This window comes from Microcaecilia unicolor, chromosome 7, assembly GCF_901765095.1.
Source record: "Microcaecilia unicolor chromosome 7, aMicUni1.1, whole genome shotgun sequence".
NCBI classification, from domain to species: Eukaryota; Metazoa; Chordata; class Amphibia; order Gymnophiona; family Siphonopidae; genus Microcaecilia; species Microcaecilia unicolor.
This window is the reverse complement of record NC_044037.1, coordinates 155,558,998-155,579,847: the sequence shown is the minus strand read 5'-3', so window position 1 is coordinate 155,579,847 and position 20,850 is coordinate 155,558,998. Positions and strand designations below refer to the sequence as shown.

The 20,850-nt window shown below is 45.4% G+C and overlaps 1 protein-coding gene across 2 annotated transcripts in view; it reads left to right on the top strand.

The window, feature by feature from the left end:
- AGAP1 (ArfGAP with GTPase domain, ankyrin repeat and PH domain 1) overlaps positions 1-20,850 on the top strand; it is a 2,358,592-nt gene that overhangs the window by 656,060 nt on the left and 1,681,682 nt on the right. For both annotated transcript variants that reach the window (XM_030210552.1, XM_030210551.1), the window contains exon 7: positions 16,050-16,177. In XM_030210552.1, coding sequence (XP_030066412.1) covers positions 16,050-16,177 — 128 coding nt within the window. The remainder of the gene's footprint in view (positions 1-16,049; positions 16,178-20,850) is intronic.

The following is a 20,850-nucleotide window of genomic DNA, read 5'->3' as shown; positions in this document are numbered from 1 at the left end:
TTATATTGTAAGAGATGCTGCTTACACGTACAAAGCTCCAAGCAACACTGCTGTTTGCATGAATTCTCTTTCTTCTGATGTATGACCCATCAAATACATGTGCTGCTTTGGCATCAATGTATGTTTTTTTAAAGAAATGGCTCCAAATTCACAATGCCTTTTTCTGAAGGACTAGGGAGTTTTCAAATGTAAACTCGTAGTCCTTGTTCATAATTTGTATTAGTTTTATATACTTATTACAGAAATTATCATACTGCAAAAGTGTAATACAGCCATTAATTAATAATACAGGAAAATTATAATTGTTCAAAACGTCCTAGTAAAGACAAAGTTTGGCTTCCTTAGACCTCAATAATAGGGGGATAGGAATTAGTGAAGATAACACAATCATAATATGTAAATAAAAATTAATATGGCTCCGTCAGTCCCATATATATCTCAACTCTATCGTTTATTGTCTAGGAAGGTCTGAAGCTGATCAGGCATATAATATATATTTAACTTGATTTAACCTGATGACACATTTACAGGGATAGGCCAGGAGGAAAGAACCTCCCAATTCCAAAACTTTTGACCTCATAGAGAGAAACTTTTTACGTTTTTCTTGTGTAAATATGGAGGGGCATAATTGAACAAAAACGTCTATCTCCATGGGCGTTTATCTCCAAGAACGGGTCCGTGAAGGGGCGAACCGAACCGTATTTTCGAAAAAAATAGACGTCCATGTTTTATTTGACAATTTGTGAGCTGGGCGTTTTTGTTTTTCAGTGATAATGGAAAATGAAAGCGCCCAGCTCAAAAACGAATAAATCCAAGGCATTTGTTCGTGGGAGGGGCCAGGAGTCGTAGTGCACTGGTCCCCCTCACATGCCAGGACACCAACCGGGCACCCTAGGGGGCACTTTTACAAAAACAAAAAAAAAGGTAAAAGAGCTCCCAGGTGCATAGCACCCTTCCCTTGTGTGTTGAGCCCCCCAAATCCCCCTCAAAACCCACTGCCCACAAGTCTACACCATTATTATAGCCCTAAGGGGTGAAGGGGGGCACCTACATGTGGGTAAAGTGGGTTTGGGGGGTTGGACGACTAATAAGCATTAAGCAGCACAATTGTAACAGGTAGGGGGGGGATGGGCCTGGGTCCACCTGCCTGAGGTCCACTGCACCCCCTAACAACTGCTCCAGGGACCTGCATACTGCTGCCAGGGAGATGGGTATGACATTTGAGGGTGAAAATAAAAAGTTGTGAAACATCATTTTTTGTGGTGGGAGGGGGTTGGTGACCACTGGGGGAGTTAGGGGAGGTCATCCCCGATTCCCTCTGGGGGTAATCTGGTCATTTAGGGCACTTTTTGGGGCCTTATTCGTGAAAAAACAGGGTCCAGGAAAAGTGCCCTAAATTCTAGCTACAAACGCATACTTTTTTTCCATTATCGACGAAAGGCACCCATCTCTGTTCGGGTGATAACCACGCCCCAGTCCCGCCTTCACCATGCCTCCGACACGTCCCCGTCAACTTTGTACGCTTCCGTGATGGAGTGCAGTTGAAAACGTCCAAAATCGCCTTTCCATTATACCGATTTATTCGTTTTTGTGACATAAACGTCTATCTCCCGATTTGGGTCGAAATCTAGGCGTTTTTCTCTTTCAATTATAAGGTGGTTAGTCACATCCGGATAAAGCCAGATTTTCTGGCCAACAAACACACGGTTAGTTGATTTAAAGTAAAGGCGCATTACTGCATTTAAGTCCTGTTGAAATACAAAGGAAATTATCAACGTCCCTCTTTCAGATGGTTCTTCAATTGTTAGCTCCAAAATGGCTGTGACATTTTGTAAATCTGTTGAATTCTCTGTCCCAACCTTTTTCATCGTACTTGATATAATAATAGATCTTGTTCAAAGGAGGAAATACTTCTTGGGGAAAATTTAAGTTTTCTTTTAAATATCTCTGGAACATATCTTTTGGGGGTACTCCCACTACTCTAGGAAAATTCAATATTTGGAGATTTAATCTCCTATTGAAGTTCTCTACTTGTTCCAATTTCCTTCTAATTTCCATGTTATCTTTTATCACAGCCATTTTAAAATCATCAGTTTGCTTTGTCTCTCTCTGTAAGGCAGGGGCGTAGCCACGGGTGGGCCTGGATGGGCCTAGGCCCACCCAGTTTGGGTTCAGGCCCACCCAGCAGCGGAGCGGAGGGCGCAGGCAGCGCTGATCCTGCATCTGCCTCCTTCTCTCTGATGGCAGCGCTTCCCAGACGCTGCCTACCGCCGCTACGATCTACCTCCTTTCTCTGTCTCACTCAACAGCAGCGGTAGCGTCGCGATTCAAACACGCTGCCTCCTGCTTCTAACCCGGAAGCGTCTCCTCTGCAGAGGAGACACTTCCGGGTTAGAAGCAGGAGGCAGCGTGTTTGAATCGCTACCGCTACTGTTGAGAGTGAGACAGAGGGAGGAGGTAGATCGTAGCGGCGGTAGGCAGCGTCTGGGAAGCGCTGCCGTCAGAGAGAGGGCGGGCAGGTGGAATGGGAGGGAAGGATGCATGGGATGAAGGAGAATCGCTGGACACATGGATGGGAGCGGGAGGGGAGAGAGGAGAGTCACGTTATGGATGGATGGTGGTGGGGGTCAGGTGAGAGAGAATTGCTGGGGATGGATGGATAGAGGTGGGGGGCAGGGGAGAGAGGAGAATTGCTGGGGATGATGGATGGATGGATGGAGGTGGGGGTCAGGGGAGAGAGGAGAATTGCTATGGATGGATGGAGGTGGGGGCAGGGGAGAGGAGACTTGCTGGGGATTGATGGATGGAGGTGGGGGCAGGGGAGAGAGGAGAATTGCTGGGGATGGATGGATGGAGGTGGGGGGCAGGACAGAGAGGAGAATTGCTGGGGGTGATGGATGGATGGATGGATGGAGGTGGGGGAGTAGGGGAGAGAGGAGAATTGCTGGGAATGGATGGATGGAGGGGACAGGGGCAAGAACAGAATTGCTGGGGATGGATGGATAGGGGCAGGGGAGAGAAGAGAATTGCTGGGGATGGATGGAGGGGAGAGGAGAGTTGCTGGACATGGGTGGATGGAGGGGAGGGAAGAGGAGAGAGGAAGGTTGCTGGACATGGGTGGATGGAGGGGAGGGCAGGGGGCAGAGGAGGGTTGCTGGACATGGTGGATGGAGGGAAGGGCAGGAGAGAGGAGGCTGCTAGATATGGATGGAGGAGAGGGAAGGGAGAGGGAAGAAATGCTGGACATGGATGGAGGGGAGGGAAGAGTGAGGAAGGAGATGAGATGAGGGAAAAGGAAGAGAGGAGAAAATTGCACATGGATGAAGAAAATAGGCAGAAGCTGGATCCACTGGACAGTCAAGTCTGCGGAGGACCCAGAGCAAGAAATGAAGAAGAAAGGCGGAAAGTAAAGAAATAAATGGAAAGGAAGCCCTGGAAACGGAGTAAAGAGGACAGATAGCAGCAGAATCAGATACTGGGCCAGTATGATCAGAAAAACAAAGTCACCAGACAGCAAAGGTAGAAAAAAATCATTTTATTTTCATTATAATGATTGGAACATGTCCACTTTGAGAATCAGGTGCTCAACATTAAAAGATTATATTTATTTACTTATTTATGGCATTTTATCCCACATTAAACATGAATTAGATTGGAACCTGGGATCATTTAATGTTTTTTTTTTTTCTGGAGAGAGTAATGCATTGCCTCCCCCACCCCCCAGGCTCTCTCCCCGGCTATAGCCAGCTCTGCAATTTTGAGGGGGGGGGGGGGCCGCAGAGGTGGACCGGGGAGAGAGCCTGTTAAACATTTACCAGCACACCACTGTCTAGTGCCCACCCATCCAACCTGTTGGCCCACCCAAAAATTGACTTCTGGCTACGCCACTGCTGTAAGGCATCGATCTTAAAAGAAAAATCTTGTTTTGCCATATTTAATGAGTTCTTCACTTCCTGCACATTCAAACTCAGAGTCTTTACCTCGTCCGAAGATTGTCTCAGGGTTTTTTCTATTTCCAGTAACTTCAGCCAGATCTTACCCAGGCTCACTTCCGTCTCTCCTGCAGCTGCTGATGTCCTTACAGAGTTGGACTCCCCTCTGAGCTCCTCGAAATCACCCTTTCCGGGTTCTGAGAGAAACCCCGTCCCGCTCAAGGCAGTTGCAGGGCAAGGAGGCGTCGTAGAGAAAGGCGGGGAGAGAGAGATTTCTGTTTCCTGCGGGGGGATCGCTTCACCGGTCCCTCCCGCTAAGGACTCCGCTCCGCTCCACTTCTTCGGGACAGTGCGGGGAAGAAGCGCTCCAAACCTCCACTTGCCGGCATGGACGTCGCGGGGGGGGGGTAGGGGAACCCCCCGAATTGTCCCCTTACGTTTGGTGTGCGGCATGTCTCAAAACAGGTAAATAAATCAAATTTCAGCAGTTAGTAGGCAGGAGCTCGCTTCTAACGCCACCACTCACGGTGCCATCTTGACACGCCCCCCATCCCGCCTCGTAGTCCATCTTATTTCTTATACAACCTATAAAAGGTTATCCTCATGGCATATATCTGTACAGAGGTTTTGATATTTGCGTCTGTGGGAAGAAGCAGATTAAGTGTCTACAAATTATTATTGTAGGTAATACTGGCAGATGGGCAAACTACTACATGCATGGCATAGAGAGGAGGACTTTGTGATAGGGATAAGAATAATTTCTCTCATTAAAGGTTGGAAACTCACAACATGAACAATCCATTGTATTATTTCTGAAGGAGGATTGTGAAATAAATGACTGGATGACAAACCAAAGAATTAGATAATTGCTTGTTAAGTGGCAATTATTGTTGCTGATTGGCTTGTTAATTAAATTGCACATGTAAATCCAGAATACGACCTGATTTGCGTGCGCAATTTCGGTGATGCTATATAGAATCTAGGGGTTTATGTCTGCAACTTAAATCCCTCATGAAAGAAGTGGAGGAACCTGGAGAAGAATCCGTGAGCATGAGAAATACATTGATGAAATGCTTCATGAGGCATCAAGATCTCCAGTACAGGGGAGGAAGAAGCTATGTTGAAAGAAGGCAGTTGGACACAGATCATGAGACCCTGCAGGATTAGTACCATGACTCTACACCTACCCTCAAACTGAAGAATAAATATACAGCCCTGAGGGGAAAGCATTCCAAGAGCAGGAGAAACCAAAGCTCAAAATCTCCAAAGTTGCCAGATCAGTGATCACTTAGAAGCGAAAGGTAGCGGTGGTTGATGATTCTCTTCTGAGGGTTACAGAGGAATTCATCTGCCAATCAGACATGATGTCCTGGGAGGTGTGCTCTCTCTGCCAGGTGCCAAGATTCGTGATGCTAAAGAGCTTGCTGAGACTCATCAAGTCTGCTGACTATTACCCAATGATGCTTATCCGGTTTGGTACAAATGATATTGCTAGGTACTCCTCTAAACATATTAAAGGTGACTATGGCTCTGGAAGAGAATGTGAAGCAGATTGGTGCACAGGTTGTGTTTTTGTCAGTTCTCCCTGTTGAGGGTAAAGGCCAAAGCAGAGAAGCTCGCATCCTTTAGATGAATGCATTGTTGCACAGATGGTGCTGTTGAGTGTTTCAGCTTCCTGGACTATGGGATGATTTTCCAACTGCTGCTGAGCAGAGATGGTGCCCATCTATCAAAGAAGGGAAGAAGTGTCCTGGAGGAATGGAGAAGAGTGGATTTGTTCCCACTCCACAGAAGTAGAAGTAAGGAAGAGATTGAGAACTACAGATAAGTAAATTAGTGGAAACACTTCTAAAACAGAGGAATTCATCTGAGGCTTCTGGAATCCAGTGAATTGCAGGATCTGAGGCTTCATGGTTTCATTAGAGGCAGCTCTTGGCAGACAAATTTGGTAATTTCTTTGAATGGGTGACCAGATATTTGGATTAAGGGAGAGCACTAGATGTGGTGTACTTAGATTTTATCAAAGCCATTGACACAGTTCTGCATAGACAACGTATAAATGTACTGAGTGCCCTTGGTATGTGTCCTAAAGTGACTGGTTTAGAAACTAGTTGAGTGGAGGATGACCACCAGTAGTGGTAAAAGGATATCTCTCTGAGGAAAGGAATGTTATCAGTTGTATGCCACAAGATTTGGTTCTTGGTCTGGTTCTTTTTAACATTTTTGTAAATGATATTGCTGAAGGGCGTCTGATAAGGGTTCCTCTTTGTGAATGATACCAACATCACAATACGGTAGACACCCCTGATGATGTGGATAATGTGAGGCGTGACACCGCATTTAGAGTACCGTGTACAGTTATAGAGACAGCAGTTTTAAAAAGATATAAAGAGGATGAAGTTGCTTTAGATGGTGGCTACTGAATTGGTTCAGTGGTCTTCATCATAAAGTGTATGGGGACAGACTCGAAGATCTCAATTATGCATACTTTGAATGAAAGGCAGGAGAACAGAGATATGACAAAGATGTTTAAATACATCTGTGGCGGACTTCCGGTTGGGCTATGGAGGAGTGAGGAAGCAGTGTCTCGCTGCTCCGAAGCACCTCATAGAGCCAGTGCTTAAAATCAGCTGATTTCCCCCCGAAATGCAAGAACTCTGCTCTCGGCACAAAGCGCAGGGTGTGACCCGTGGAGAGGAAGAGGTGCCAGGGTGGAATGGCATCGAAATTGCAAAAAAAAGACAGCCGAGAGAAAGGGCGTGGAGTGGAGGCCAAGATGGCGGATAAGAGTCAACCGCCGTCTCCGACAACGAGCTCACAGTGGGTGGCAGAGATCATCAAAGAAGTGTCTGAAGCAGTGAAACAGTCGGTAGATGGTAAATTCCAAAAAATACTTGACAAGTTGGACGGCATGGAGGAGCGATATACTACTTTGGTGACGGAATTAAAAGAAGTCCAACAGCGTGTCAGCAGCGTGGAAGACGTGGTGCAGAAACTCTCAGATGGCAGCCCAGCTCTACAAAAGCGCATAGTAGCCTTGGAGGAGAAATTAGAGGATATCGAAAACTGCTGCAGGCGGAACAATTTGAGGTTGATTGGCCTCCCGGAGTCCCTGGGAGAGAGAGATCTTAGGAGTTTCCTGGAAAAATGGATCCCCGAGGCAGCGGAACTCCCAGATTTGGCTGGGGAGTTTCACGTCGAAAGAGCGCATAGGTTGGGTCCCAGACGGGCAGGAGAAACTCGCCCTAAAGTGACAATATTAAAGGTGCTAAACGATGCACATAAGTGGCAGGTGGTGCAAGCGCTACGAGGAGGCAAACATCTCCGATATCAGAATAGCAAAGTCCTTTGCTTCCAGGACTACTCTACCCAGGTGGCAGCAGCGCGCAAGGCATTTGTTCCAATATGTTCTAAACTTTTTGCCCAGAAGATCCGCTTCAGCCTGCTATACCCAGCAAAATTAAAAATAATGGATCAAGACAAGGTGCATTTCTTTGAAAGGGCAGAGGACGCTAAAGGCTACCTCGATAAATTGCCAAGTGCGAGACCGGAGCCCGAGTGAGGAAGGAATTGTTGGAGTTGCAGATAAGCAGGAGCTGGACACGTGCGTTTACTACAGTTTGGGGGACAACCGCAGAGGTTTAAAGTAATGTTGGGCACTGATGTTATCGGGAGCCCCGAGAGTTGAGAGCTCCCAGGTTGAGATTGGACAATGGTGGATATAATTGATTTTGTTTGGACATAAAGGAGTAACTGGACTTGGTAACTAAGCTCAAAGTATAAGAAGGGAAGAAACAGGAGAAGATCATCATGGACTAATTAACCTGTGCAAGTATATTATAGATGCTGGGTAGCAGGAGGGGAAGACATATTTGTATAGGAAGAATGAGGTTTTGAGTGAACTTGAAGAAAAAAGAGCTTTACAGCTAATAGCTAAAGGTGGGAGGAGGAACTGAGGGTTGGAGATTAATTGGGGGAGTCTGTTTGGGGAGAATGTTTGGAATGATGGATGGGGAGGGAGAGCATGAAAGGAAAGGTCATAGGATGTGGGAATGATAATGATAGAGTGACCACATTTAAGGGGACGATATATAGGGGAATATAGATAGGGAGTGAGTGGGTGAATGATTGGAGAGAGGGAGAACATGGGGAGTGTGGAGAGACGGTTGTGACATAATTATGCTCTTTCTTAAAGATTGCTCGGGTATAGAATGTGTGAACTTGGGGAGGGGGGACCATGAGAAATGTTAATATTGTTAAGCATGGGCATTTTCAAATGCGCTTACGACCTGATGTGTGGAGGCTGCTGTTGAAGGGCTGAGGGGGGAAAGAGGCTGTTAATGGAAATTGAGTAGGATGGCTTCAGGCCTAGAATGGAAAAGTTCCGGGTAGTTTCCGGACGGGTAATGGTGTTTAAGGGAAGGGGAAGGGTAGGGAGGGTGGGCTGGGGAAGGGTACGGGAAGAAGGGAGGAAGGAAAGTGCAGCGCTCGAATGGCAAGGCCATGGGGCTAGGGTTCCCAGAGGTTTAGGATGCACTAGCGGCAAGCTGGAGGAATGGAGGCTGGGACATTCCCTTGGTTTGGGGGTGGAGGACAGGCAACTAGTGGGAATAGGAGATCAGTGGAAAAAGGAGGGAATAGGTTAAACTGGCGGACTTAAAGATAACAACTTGGAATGTGGGGGGTATACACTCGCCCGTTAAGCGACAAAAATTGTTAAAAGTATTAAGAGATAGGGGGACCTCCGTTGCCTTTCTACAGGAGACGCATCTCTCGGCAGAGGAACATTTGAATTTAAAAAAGTGGTGGGTTGGCACTCTTTTTGAGGCGCTGGCGGTGGGGAGGAGGGGTGTGTGTGGTGATCTTAATAAAGAAGGGCCTACACCTGGAAACTAGGAAGGTCATAGCAGACCCAGGAGGCCGGTTTGTGTTGGCTTCAGTGGTTCTGGAACGTCAGCCGATGTTATTGTGTAATATTTATGCCCCAAATGTGTTTGAGAGAGAATTTTTTAAGAGGGTGATTAAACATATACTGGGATTGGACAATGTACCGATAGTGTTGGGAGGGGACATGAATGACGTAGCAGACCCAAGATTGGACCGCTCTGATCCCACAGACAGGGAACTGGCTAGAACTGAGCGAGGGGTCCCTCTTCTCGAGTCTGCGTTGGGCCTGGTAGATGTCTGGCGTAAGCTTAACCCTTTGGAGCGTGATTACACCCATGTATTCAGGGCTCATGATACCTTGTCTAGAATAGACTATTTGCTGATATCGCAGACGCTTCTGACGCAGGTGAAAGGAGCAAAGATAGGACCCATAGTGGTCTCTGACCATGCCTGGGTCGAAGTGCAGATTAGTGGAGGCTCGGTCTTAGAGGGGAGTGGTTGGCGCTTTCCTTCTTATCTTTATAGGGATAGTCATTTTTTATCATTTTTAATCTCGAAATGGAAGCTATATGCAGAAGCAAACGAACAGCATAGATCTAACCTGGGATTATATTGGGAGACAGCTAAAGCAGTTCTCCGAGGGGAAATTATTTCCTATGTTAGCCACCACAAGAGGCTGCGCAATAGAGAGGTGATGAGGTTAGAGCGGCGGGTGACTCTTCTCCGTAGACAGTTTGGGGAGGCTAGGTCATTACATGTGAAAAGGCAGCTGTTGGAGGCACAATGCAGTCTCAATGAGTTGTTGCAAGGTTGGGCGAGGAAATCCCAGGCGTATTATAAATACCAATTATACAAATTTGCGAACAAAAGCAGTGGTCTTCTAGCTAGGTTAGCCAGGGGAAACGAGGGTCGTTCTAAAGTGTCAACAATAGTGGATTCCAATGGTCAGAGATATCATGAGGATAAGGCCATTAACAAGGTATTTATCAAGTTTTTCGTCCAGCTATACGAGCCGCAGGACTCACTGCAGGAGCAAAGTGAGGTATATTTGTCCACAATGGAGCTGCCCAGGGTCACAGATAGAGAAGCAGAGAGGTTAGGCGCCCCGGTGATGGTGGAAGAAGTGGAGTGGGTAATTCAGCAGGGGGCATTGGGGAAAGCCGGACCCGGATGGTTTTCAGAGCGAATTTTATAAGCTGCTGAAGGCTGAGATCAGCCCACTACTGAGTGAGGTTTTCAATATTATGATCCAGCAGGAGCAACTGCCCCAACATCTTAATGAAGCACAAATCATACTTATCCAAAAGCCGGGTAAGCCGGCGGATAGACCAATCTCGTTGCTTAACACGGAGGCGAAGCTTTTGGCTAAGATCATGGCGAATAGGCTTTCTAAAGTCCTTCCCTCTCTGGTAGCGGAGCCGCAGGTGGGGTTCACTTGTGGGTGAGTAATAGCGAAGAATCTGAGAAGGATATTAGCAGCACTGGAGACGGTTAGAAGGGAACAGATCCTGGCATTGTTGATCAGCTTTGACGCTGAAAAAGCGTTTGATCGGGTAGACTGGGGATTTATGTATGAGGTGTTGAGGGCGTATGGAATAGGAGGGGGATTCTTGAAAGCGATACGAGCCTTATATGCAGACCCGAAGGCACAGGTGTGGGCAAACGGAGTAATGTCGGATAGATTTCAGATAAAAAGGGGCACCAGACAGGAGTGCCCACTATCGCCACTGCTTTTTGTTTTAACCTTAGACCCTTTGCTGCGGGAGATACAATCTAACCAGGGTATAAAAGGGGTTAACATAGGGAAGCACGCCTTTAAATCGGCAGCATTTGCGGACGACTTATTAATGCTTATAACGGACCCTAAGACGTCATTGCCTAATCTTATTATTTTTTTTTTTTGCTACATTTGTACCCCGCGCTTTCCCACTCATGGCAGGCTCAATGCGGCTTACATGGGGCAACGGAGGGTTAAGTGACTTGCCCAGAGTCACAAGGAGCTGCCTGTGCCTGAAGTAGGAATTGAACTCAGTTCCTCAGTTCCCCAGGACCAAAGGCCACTCCTATGGAAAGCTTAGTAGAATTTGGAGATTTTTCCGGCTTCCAACTGAACCTCATGAAGTCAGAGGCGTTAGCAAGCTCGGATGACGTAAGAAGATGGTGAGGGGGTAGATTCCCTCTGAGGTGGGCATTAGGGAACTTCAGATATCTAGGCATCCAGTTAGCAATGGACACTTCAATATTATATAAGATCAATATTTCCAAGTTGCTACAGGAGATGAAGGAACAATTGGCGACTTGGTCGGCTCTACCGGTGTCGTTCCTGGGTAGAATACATCTGATTAAAATGATAATCTTTCCCCGGTGGCTTTATGTATTACAAATATTGCCTCTCTGGCTTACTAGCAGGGATTTGGCGGCGTTTCACCGGATGGTGGCAAAGTTTTGTTTGGGGGGGGGGGGGGTCGAAAATGAAGTGGAAATTCTTGGTAGGTAACACTGGGTCTGGAGGGTTGGGATTTCCTGATCTTAGGAATTATAACCAAGCATGTCTGCGCCGTCATTTACGAGATTGGATGTTGGGCACCAGTAATTACACAGATATGGTTTTGGAAAGGAGTTACTTTGGTCCATGGCATGTGGCCTCATTACTGCACGCTACTAGAGGGCAACTGCCAGAGCAAGTCAGAAGGAGTTTACTGCTTAGGCCGATATGGCAATTGTGGAGAGCATTGCTTCCGTTATGGCGACAGAATCCTATGAGTAGTGTGTGGCTGCCCCTGCAAGGGAATTTGAATTTTTCCCCGGGACAGGACAATAGGGTGTTCCACCAATTAAAAGTAAAAAGGGTGACTACTCTAGAAAGTGTACTTCAACTGGATGGCCCCCTATTGGGCTATACGGTCTTGCAGAACTTTGTGGGAGGAGCCCGTTGAGTATGCTGGCGTATGCTCAATTGGCTCACTATGTGAAGTCGCTTCCGGCTGGAAGTTTGTCGCCTGGCTTCGGTGAGCAATTGCGCGAATTGTTGGAAGGGGATGCTTTAGGTCAGGCGTCGACATGGTTTCACAGAGAATTAAGTAGACAGGATCAAGTCCGGGATTTACAGGAGATCGCAGATCGGTGGAGTACAGAAATAGGCAGACCAGTACCAGCTAGATTGTTGTTAGCGGCCCTTCAAAGTGGTCCTAAGATGGTACATAATGCAGAGTTACAGGAATGTCACTTCCGATCAGTGCACAGGGCCTACATCTCGCAATGACAGGCCTACCATATGGGGGTAGTGGCTTCACAGGGTTGTCTGAAATGCAGCAGGGCAGAGGCTACACTTTTTCATGGTTTGTGGCAATGTAGAAGGATCTCTCCATATTGGTCAGCAATATCTCAGTTCTTACAGGAGGTTGTAGGCAGACCATTTCGGCTAACTTATGAGAAGGCGTTGTTTAGTGCACTTGGCCAGTGGCGAATAGGCACAAGAGGAGAAAAAATATTCCTGGGGAAGGCTTGTGTTTTAGGGAAGAAATGTATATTCCTCTATTGGACGAAAGATCACCCTCCCTCCTTCTGGCACTGGAGGAATAAACTACATGAATTAATGACCTGGGAGGCCAGAGGTGCAGGTTTGTCACCGGGTAGGTAGCGGAGGTTTCTAGCAGTTTGGGGGCGTATTTAGACATAATCTCGCCAAGGGCGCGGAGTCAAATTCTGAACAAGCTTCCTTGGAATCGGTAACTGTGGTGTGCTCTTTGAGTGTTGCACTGGGATAGGGGAGGTGGGAATGGGTAGGGGGAGGAGGAGAGGTTCAGGACTTGGTAGTGGAGAGGTATGAAGTTCTGTATAAAGCTAAACTGAGGAGATTGGGGAGAAATGTTAAACATAATTGGATGATGACTTGAACTACATTGTTAGCATGTAGACGGATGAGTCTGGGGAGGGGGGGCTATTGAGGGGTTAGGGGAGAAAATGTTGTAAAACTCCAAGGATGCTAACTTGTATTGAGTTGTTCACATACAGCATGATATGTTTGGAGAATAACATAGTGAAAGTATTGAACAGTTGTGATATGCTGAAGTTTCAATAAAAACCATTTAAACATAAATACATCTGTGGCTTATATGCACAGAGGCAAGTTTTTCAATGGAAAGGAAGTTCTGGAATGAGAGGACCATAGGATGAAGGTGAAAGGAACAGACTCGAGAATAACCTGAGGAAATACTACTTCAAGGAAAAGATGATGAATTTGTGGAATGGCCTCTCGGTGGAGGTGAATACTGTATCTGAATTCAAGCAGGCTTGGGACAACTACATAGGATCTCTAAGGGAGAGGAATGGATAGTATGTCTTCGTTTTTCCATGTTCCTTTGTTTCTAGTAGTTTTGCTGTACTGCCACTAGGGGTCCTACGAAATTAAGAGCTTTCACCCTCCTGTGGAGTCATATTGAGAGCTGAAATACTATGTAGTATAGTACCATCTTCTAACTCACTGTGCAGTCCTACACCCATTGTTCACTTACAAGCCACCCAGTCCCTGCCCCTTTCCTCGGCATGCAGTTACTGTAAGATTTTTAGCACGCTTGCTGTTTTTAGCACATGGTAGCCATTACTGTGAGCCTATACTAATAGTGAATTCTCCATAAATCTCATGCTATATGCATGACAGTAATCAGGCCTTTTAATCATCCTACTTGTTCAATCTGTACATATTGTGGTTTTACTATCTATTACTTGCCCCATGGAAAGTCTCCTGGTTTACCCATTGCTTGTTTTATGTGGCTGAAACAGGACAAATGCACCAAAATAATAAACCTATATGCAGTGCTTTTTTTTTGTAGGAAAAAAGGTACCGGTGCTCCATTATGGGCGGGGGGGGGGGGGGGGGGGGGGGTGTCACCACCTGTGGCTCCACCCCTATGATAGCCACACCCACATTAGCCATACCCCTTATACCAGCCATGGCACATATAAACAGGCATCATTGAAAATATTATACCAGTATAGGAGAAAAAATAACTTGAGATTTTTTTTTCATTAATAATTTCTGTAAGCTGTTACAGCTCCAGTATACCCAGTGCAAATTAAGACAGCAGATGTAAATTCTCAAATTGGACATATTCCAAATACTAAAATGAAAATAAAATGATTTTTTTCTACCTTTGTTGTCTGATGACTTTGTTTTTCAGATCATTTTGGTCCCAGTCTCTGATTGTGCTGCTTTCTATCTGTTCCCTTAACTCTGTTTCTGGGGCTTCCTTTCCGTTTACTTCTTTACTTTCTTCCATTCTTCATCATTTCTTGCCATACATCCATAAGTAAAAGCTGGGTCCTCTGTGGAATTGACTGGAGGAGGTATAACATGGTTCTAGCTTTTGCCTTTTTTCTCCATCCATCTGCAGTTTTTCTCCTCTCTTCCCTTTCCCTCATCTTCATCCGGGGATAGTGCTGGGCAGACTTATACGGTCTGTGCCCTGAAAAGGACAGGTACAGATCAAGGTAAGGTATACACAAAAAGTAGCACATATGAGTTTATCTTGTTGGGCAGACTGGATGGACCGTGCAGGTCTTTTTCTGCTGTCATCTGCTATGTTACTATATGTGCATCTTCTTCTTTTTTCTTTCCTTCTCTCCATCCATGTCCAGCATTTCTCCTCTCTCTTCCCTCTCCTATATCTATATCCACCAATAATTCTCTCACCCCTCTCCTCCATCCAAGTCCAGCAGTTCTCTCTCCCCTGTCCACCCCTCCATCCACCCATGTGCAGCAATTCTCCTCTCTACCCTGTCCACCCCTCCATCCACCCATGTCCAGCAATTCTCCTCTCTCCCCTGTCCACCCCTCCATCCACCCATGTCCAGCAATTCTCCTCTCTCCCCTGTCCACCCCTCCATCCACCCATGTCCAGCAATTCTCCTCTCTCCCCTGTCCACCCCTCCATCCACCCATGTCCAGCAATTCTCCTCTCTCCCCTGTCCACCCCTCCATCCATCCATATCCAGCAATTCTCCTCTCTCCCCTGTCCACCCCTCCATCCATCCATGTCCAGCAATTCTCTCTCCCCTGTCCACCCTTCCATCCATCCATCCATGTCCAGCAATTCTCCTCTCTCCCCTGACCTCCCCTCCATCTGCCCATATCCAGCAATTCTCCTCTCTCTGCTCTCCTCTCCATCCAGTTCCAGCATTTCTTCTCTTTTCCCTGTCCTCCCCTCCCATCCATTTCCAGCAATTCTCCTCTCTTCCCTTCCCTTCCATCCATGCCCAGTGATTCTCTGTTCCCTGCCCTCCCCTCCCATCCATGTGCAGCAATTCTCCTCTCTCCCCTGCCCTCCCTGCCATCCATGTCCAGCAGTTCTCTCTCTCCTGCTCTCTTATCCATCCATTTCCAGCATTTCTCCTATTTCCTGCCCTCCCTTTCCATCCATGTCCAGCGATTCTCCTCTGCCTCCTGTTGTTTCCTGCCATCCATGTCCAGCGATTCTCCTCTGCCCCCTGTCGTACCCTGCCATCCATGTCCAGCGATTCTCCTCTGCCCCCTGTTTGTAACCTGCCATCCATGTCCAGCGATTCTCCTCTGCCCCCTGTCGTTCCCTGCCATCCATGTCCAGCGATTCTCCTCTGCCCCCTGTCGTTCCCTGCTATCCATGTCCAGCGATTTGCCCTCCCCCTACCCACCCCCCTTCTCCTGCTGTCTGCTTGAGAGTCCGGGCCTCCAGTATCAGCCAGTGCAGAATTGAGATGCTGCCGGCGTCGGGGCCTTCCCTTTGTGAGTCCCGCCTACTTTGTTTCAACTTCTTGTTTCCTCATAGGCGGAAATCGCAGAGGGAAGGCCCCGACGCCAGCAGCCTCATTTAATCACTGCACTGTGCTGCCGAGGGTAAGGAGGGTCATGGGAAAGAGGGGAGCGAGAGGAAGAGTGCAGGCCAGCGACTCACCAGAAAAAATAAATGTATATATATAATGTAATTATTTTGGTTGACCTCTAATCCTTGCTGTGCTGCTTTTTGTGGATATCTGATAGGTATGTAGAAAGCTAGGGTGATGCTCAGGGCAAAAGAGGTTCTCTAGGTGCATGTCAAGTCCCAAATTGTAGAGAGAACTTTTCCGCAAAATGTTGTTTTCTATATCTTAGTGATTAACTCTTTCAACTTATAGTGAACTTTGCTGACAGGTTGTAGTGCCTGTGTATTATTTAGTTACATTTTAGTTTGTAAATAATTTCTTCTTTTCCCCTAGTTGCCCAGAAGATTGTAGCAACAAGGAAGAAACAGCAGTTTTCCATTGGCCCCTGTAAATCTTTACCAAGTTCTCCAAGTCACTCATCAGTCTGTTCAGCACAAGTATCCACTGTACATATCAGCCAGGTATGTAGAGGTGCACAATCCATTACTGACCTAAGTTCGAAATGTAGTATATAACACATACACACAGATACTCTGGTACATGGCACATACTGTATTTTTACTATTATGTTTGGCATGAAGATGTGCTAACTATTAGGATTCTAAAAGTGTTAGAATATTGCATGTGTCTAAAAAGATATTAAGAAAATGCACTAAAGCTTAAAGGAGCAATTTTGAAGTGACTTTTCTCTTACTACAGGCCTGGCACACCACCATTAAAGAAAAGAAGCCACAAAAATCTACCACAAAATTTATATTGTAAAACAAGACTTCCTTATGGTCAGCAGCAGATGAATCTAGAGACTTGTAGGTTGTGACCATCTACCAGTAGGTGGAGATAGTGCTGAACTGCATTGTCTTATAGGATGGCATGCTCCTCGTCATTCAGTATTCTGTATCTCCAGCAGGCAGATGGATGGTCTCTCACAAGCTCCTGGTCTCATCTGAAGGTGGTTCGTGTTCTGGGTCTCTCAGTTCAGTGAAGCTTTGGGATATGCGGCTGAGCAGTGCCAGCTTTAGGGGGTACACCTGGTGATACCAGGTCCCTCCTCCATCCTTTCCTCCATTCTCCTTCCTCACTGAAAAAATAAGTTGGGGGCATAATTTTTTAAAGCCCCACAACCTTGGCTGCGGGAGAGAGACTGGTTTGGGCCAGTATAAAATGGCTTAGTGATGGAGAAGATGTGAGTGTGCTTTCAGCTGCACTGAGTTTGACAGGCAGGACTCCCCTGACGGCTGGCTCTTCCAGGATTAATGTAGCTTAAAATTTTCTTTCACCTTTGGGTCAGTTGCAGATTTGTTTATAATTCATTCATTCATTCATTCTTGTATCCCACAATTATTCAATACAAGTTTCGGTTCAATGTGGCTTACAGTTGACAAAGAGAAATTACAGTGTTGCATTACAGTTACAAACTGGATCCTCAGTAATACATGTTGTTAATCATAATCAACGAGAAAGTACAGTGTTGCATTACAATTTCAGACTAGGCTGGATCATCAGTAACACGTGTTCTTAACCATAAAATTTCTTGAAGAGTTATATTTTCAGTTCTTTTCTGAACTGAAGATAGTTTGTAATGCTTCTTGTTATCTTGGGAATTGAGTTCCACCATTTGGAACTCAGGTAACTATATCCAGCCATGTATATGGTTTTGTAGCTAGTGTTTCTGCATTTGGGTAGGTGAAGTAGTACGTAGCTTCTGGCATCTGGGCTTGAGTTTCTTGGTGATAGTTCGTTCATGTCTGACATGTAGTCAGGGGCCATTCCAAATAATATTTTTAAAATGAGGATACTGGTTTTGAATAATAGACTGGGATTGATATAGAGCCAGTGTAGCATTTTGAGCAGTGGAGTTCCTCTTTCATATTTCTACTTTTTTGTAGATCTGCATTACTGCTGTGTTTTGAACAGTTTGCACTGATTCCAGTATGTTTTCTTTGCACCCTATGTATGCTGCATTGCAGTAGTCTAGTTGTAGCAATATTAATGATTGTACCATGAGACAAAGTGATTCACTGGGAAAGTATTCTCCAAATCTTCGCAATTTCCATAGAGTTTTGAAGCATTTCGATGTGACTGCTAAGATTTGATTTTCAAGAGATAGGTGTTTATCAAGAATGATTCCTAATATTTTTAGTTGTGTTTCGATTTGGTACTTCTGTTGGTCAATTCTGAATTTTTGTTAAGAAGTGGGATTATGCGGGCTGGTTAGGTCCAGGAATTTTGTTTTCTCTCTGTTTAGTTTGAGTTTGAAAGTTGTGGCCCAGTTTTCCATGAGTTCCATCCCTATTTTAACCCTATCTAGTATTTCTGTGATATTGTTGAAAGGTACATCTATGGTGACATCGTCAACATATATGAGTGGGTTAAGTCCCATTTTTCCCATTTTATGCCGAGTGGGGCCATAATAGTATTTATTATTATTATTTATATCATTTATACCCCACAATTTCCCACCACTGGCAGGCTCAATGTGGCTTACAACATTTAGTTAACAGGAAAGTACAATAAATGGAAAGTGATACGAGGGGCGTGGAAAGGTACAGGGTTAAGAGAAAGTAGTTAAGTCCACAAGTTCTTTAGAGGAGGTGTAGTCCAGGAATCACAGAGGCAGGACGGGATCTTTAGGGTAAGCTTGCCCAAATAAGTAGGTCTTGAGAGACTTCCTGAAAGTCAGATGATCTTGAACCGTTCTTACAGATTTAGGTAATGTATTCCACAAATGAGTGCTGATATAGGAAAAGGTGGAAACATATGTGATTTTATACTTGAGACCAGAACACGCAGGGTAATGGAGGTTTAAGTATGAACGAGAAGATCGAAGCGAATTCCTTGGTGATAAGTTGACAAGGGCATCCATATATGCTGGAGCTGCTCCATAGAGGATCTTATGGACTAGGGTGCAAAGTTATTTGCTCCTGTACAGGAAGCCAGTGTAATTTCTCACGAAGAGGTCTGGAACTGTTGAACTTTGATGCTCCGAAGATAAGTCGAGCTGCTGTGTTTTGGGCAGTTTGTACTTTTTTGAGAAGTAGGTCTCTGCACCCTGCGTATATGCCATTGCAGTAATCGATTCGGCTTAAGACTAGTGATTGGACTAAATTACAAAATACTCCTCTTGGGAAATAAGGCTTTAATCGTTTTAGTTTCCAGAGAGAGAAGAATATTTTCTTGGTGGTTGAGGTGGTATGATCCAACAGTGTTAAGTTCCGGTCCACAATAAGCCCTAGTATTCGTAGACTCTCAGAGGCAGTGTAAGGCCTGGTGTGTTTAAGGTGCGGGTCTGAATTTGTTAAAGGGAGAGGAAAGAATAAAGGCAATGAGTTTTTTTCTGTATTAAGCTTTAATTTGAAGGAGTTAGCCCAAGTGAACTTGGTGTTTATCCCATGGCTGATTTCATTAGTTATGTCGGTGAAATTTGTCCGAAAAGGGATGTAAATAATGACGTCATCTGCATAGATAAATTGGTGAAGACCAAGCTTTGAAAGGGCTGTGGCCAGGGGAATCAGCATTACGTTGAAGAGAGTAGGGGAAAGCGGTGAGCCTTGAGGCACACCACAGACTGGTTGCCATGGAGGGATAAATTTGAGTTGGACTTTACTTGGTAGGTTCTGGTGGTTAAGAAACCTTTCAGCCATGCTAGAACATTTCCGCCGGCTCCGAAGTAGTCGAGGAGTCTTAACAGGATGGTGTGGTCCACCATGTCAGAAGCACTTGACAAGTCAAATTGTAGTAGAAGAATGCTTTTCCCTAATGCTATTTCTTGCTTGAAGTTTGACAGAAGTGTGACGAGCACAGTTTCAGTGCTGTGAAGTGTACAAAATGCCGACTGCGATTCATGTAATATGGAGAACCTATCCAGATACTCACTGAGTTGTTTATTCACCATGCTTTCCATTAACTTTACAAATAGTGGGATTGTTGCTATTGGGCGATAGTTAGTTAGATCAGTACTATCTTTTTTGGCATCTTTCGGAATTGGGGTGAGTAATATGTTTCCATGGGTCCCAGGGAAGAATCCATTTCCTAGCATGAAGTTTAAATGTTGCGTTAGATCAGTGATGAAGCAAGTAGGGGCGCTTTTAAGTAAGTAGTTTGGGCGTATGTCCAAGTAGCAAAACTTACTGGAAAGTCTGTGGATCTCTTGCGTAACAGAATCGACGGTAAGCGCAGAAAAGTGCAAAAATGTTCTGTCTGCTGGGTACCCTTCTAAATCTGGAGCTTGGTCATTTAAGAATTGATCTAATCCGGAGCTGCGCTGAGGTAGGGAATGCTGCAACTTAAGATGGGATGGCAAGTGTAGTTGAGGTTAGCGCTGTAGTATCTAACAATTTGCTGACATAGAAGTATAGTTTTTTAAAGTCTTTGTAATCTGGCCCTACTTTGGTTTTATAGTATAATGTTTTAGATTTTCTAATTGCATATTTGTATGCTTGTTGAGATTTTTTCCAAGCAATGAGGTTAAGATCATCCTTCTGTTTTCTCCAGGCTCTTTCACGCCTCCTAGTAATGACTGAGTTCTTTTAGGTCCTCAGTGAACCACGGTGGAACTATTTGCCGCCTGGATGTGTGTGTTTGAATTGGAGCTACTGCGTCTAACACACCTCTGCATTTTTTGTCCCATTGCGAGAAGTCTATTGAATCTATGTGCACAGACCAATCCTTATCATAGATTAATGTCCAAAATTCCTTTGGGTCTATCTTACCCCTTGTTTGGTATGTCTGTTGAGCTCGGGTCTGCGCTGTGCCTTTTACCTGCCAGGAAAGGGAGCAGTTCAACAAAGTGATCGGACCAAGGAACCTCTGTCCAACTAATGTAATTTAATTGCAAATTGGGCGTCAGCCGACTTATGCGAGAGCAGGTCTAGTGTGTGTCCTTTTGTGTGGGTAGCTTGCTGATTCCAACAAGCTAAGTCCCAGGAATGGAGGAAGTCTAAACAATCACGAGTGCTGTTTGACGAGTAGTTTTCTAGGTGCAGATTTATGTCCCCTAAAATGAGAGCATTAGGGCTGGACATGCATGTACTAGAAATGAAATCCGTAAAGATTTGCTGAACTTCATTCCAATTGCCAGGTGGCCTGTATAGCAGAATGCAGTTAAGGTGACCATATAAGGTTTTATCGAGGATTC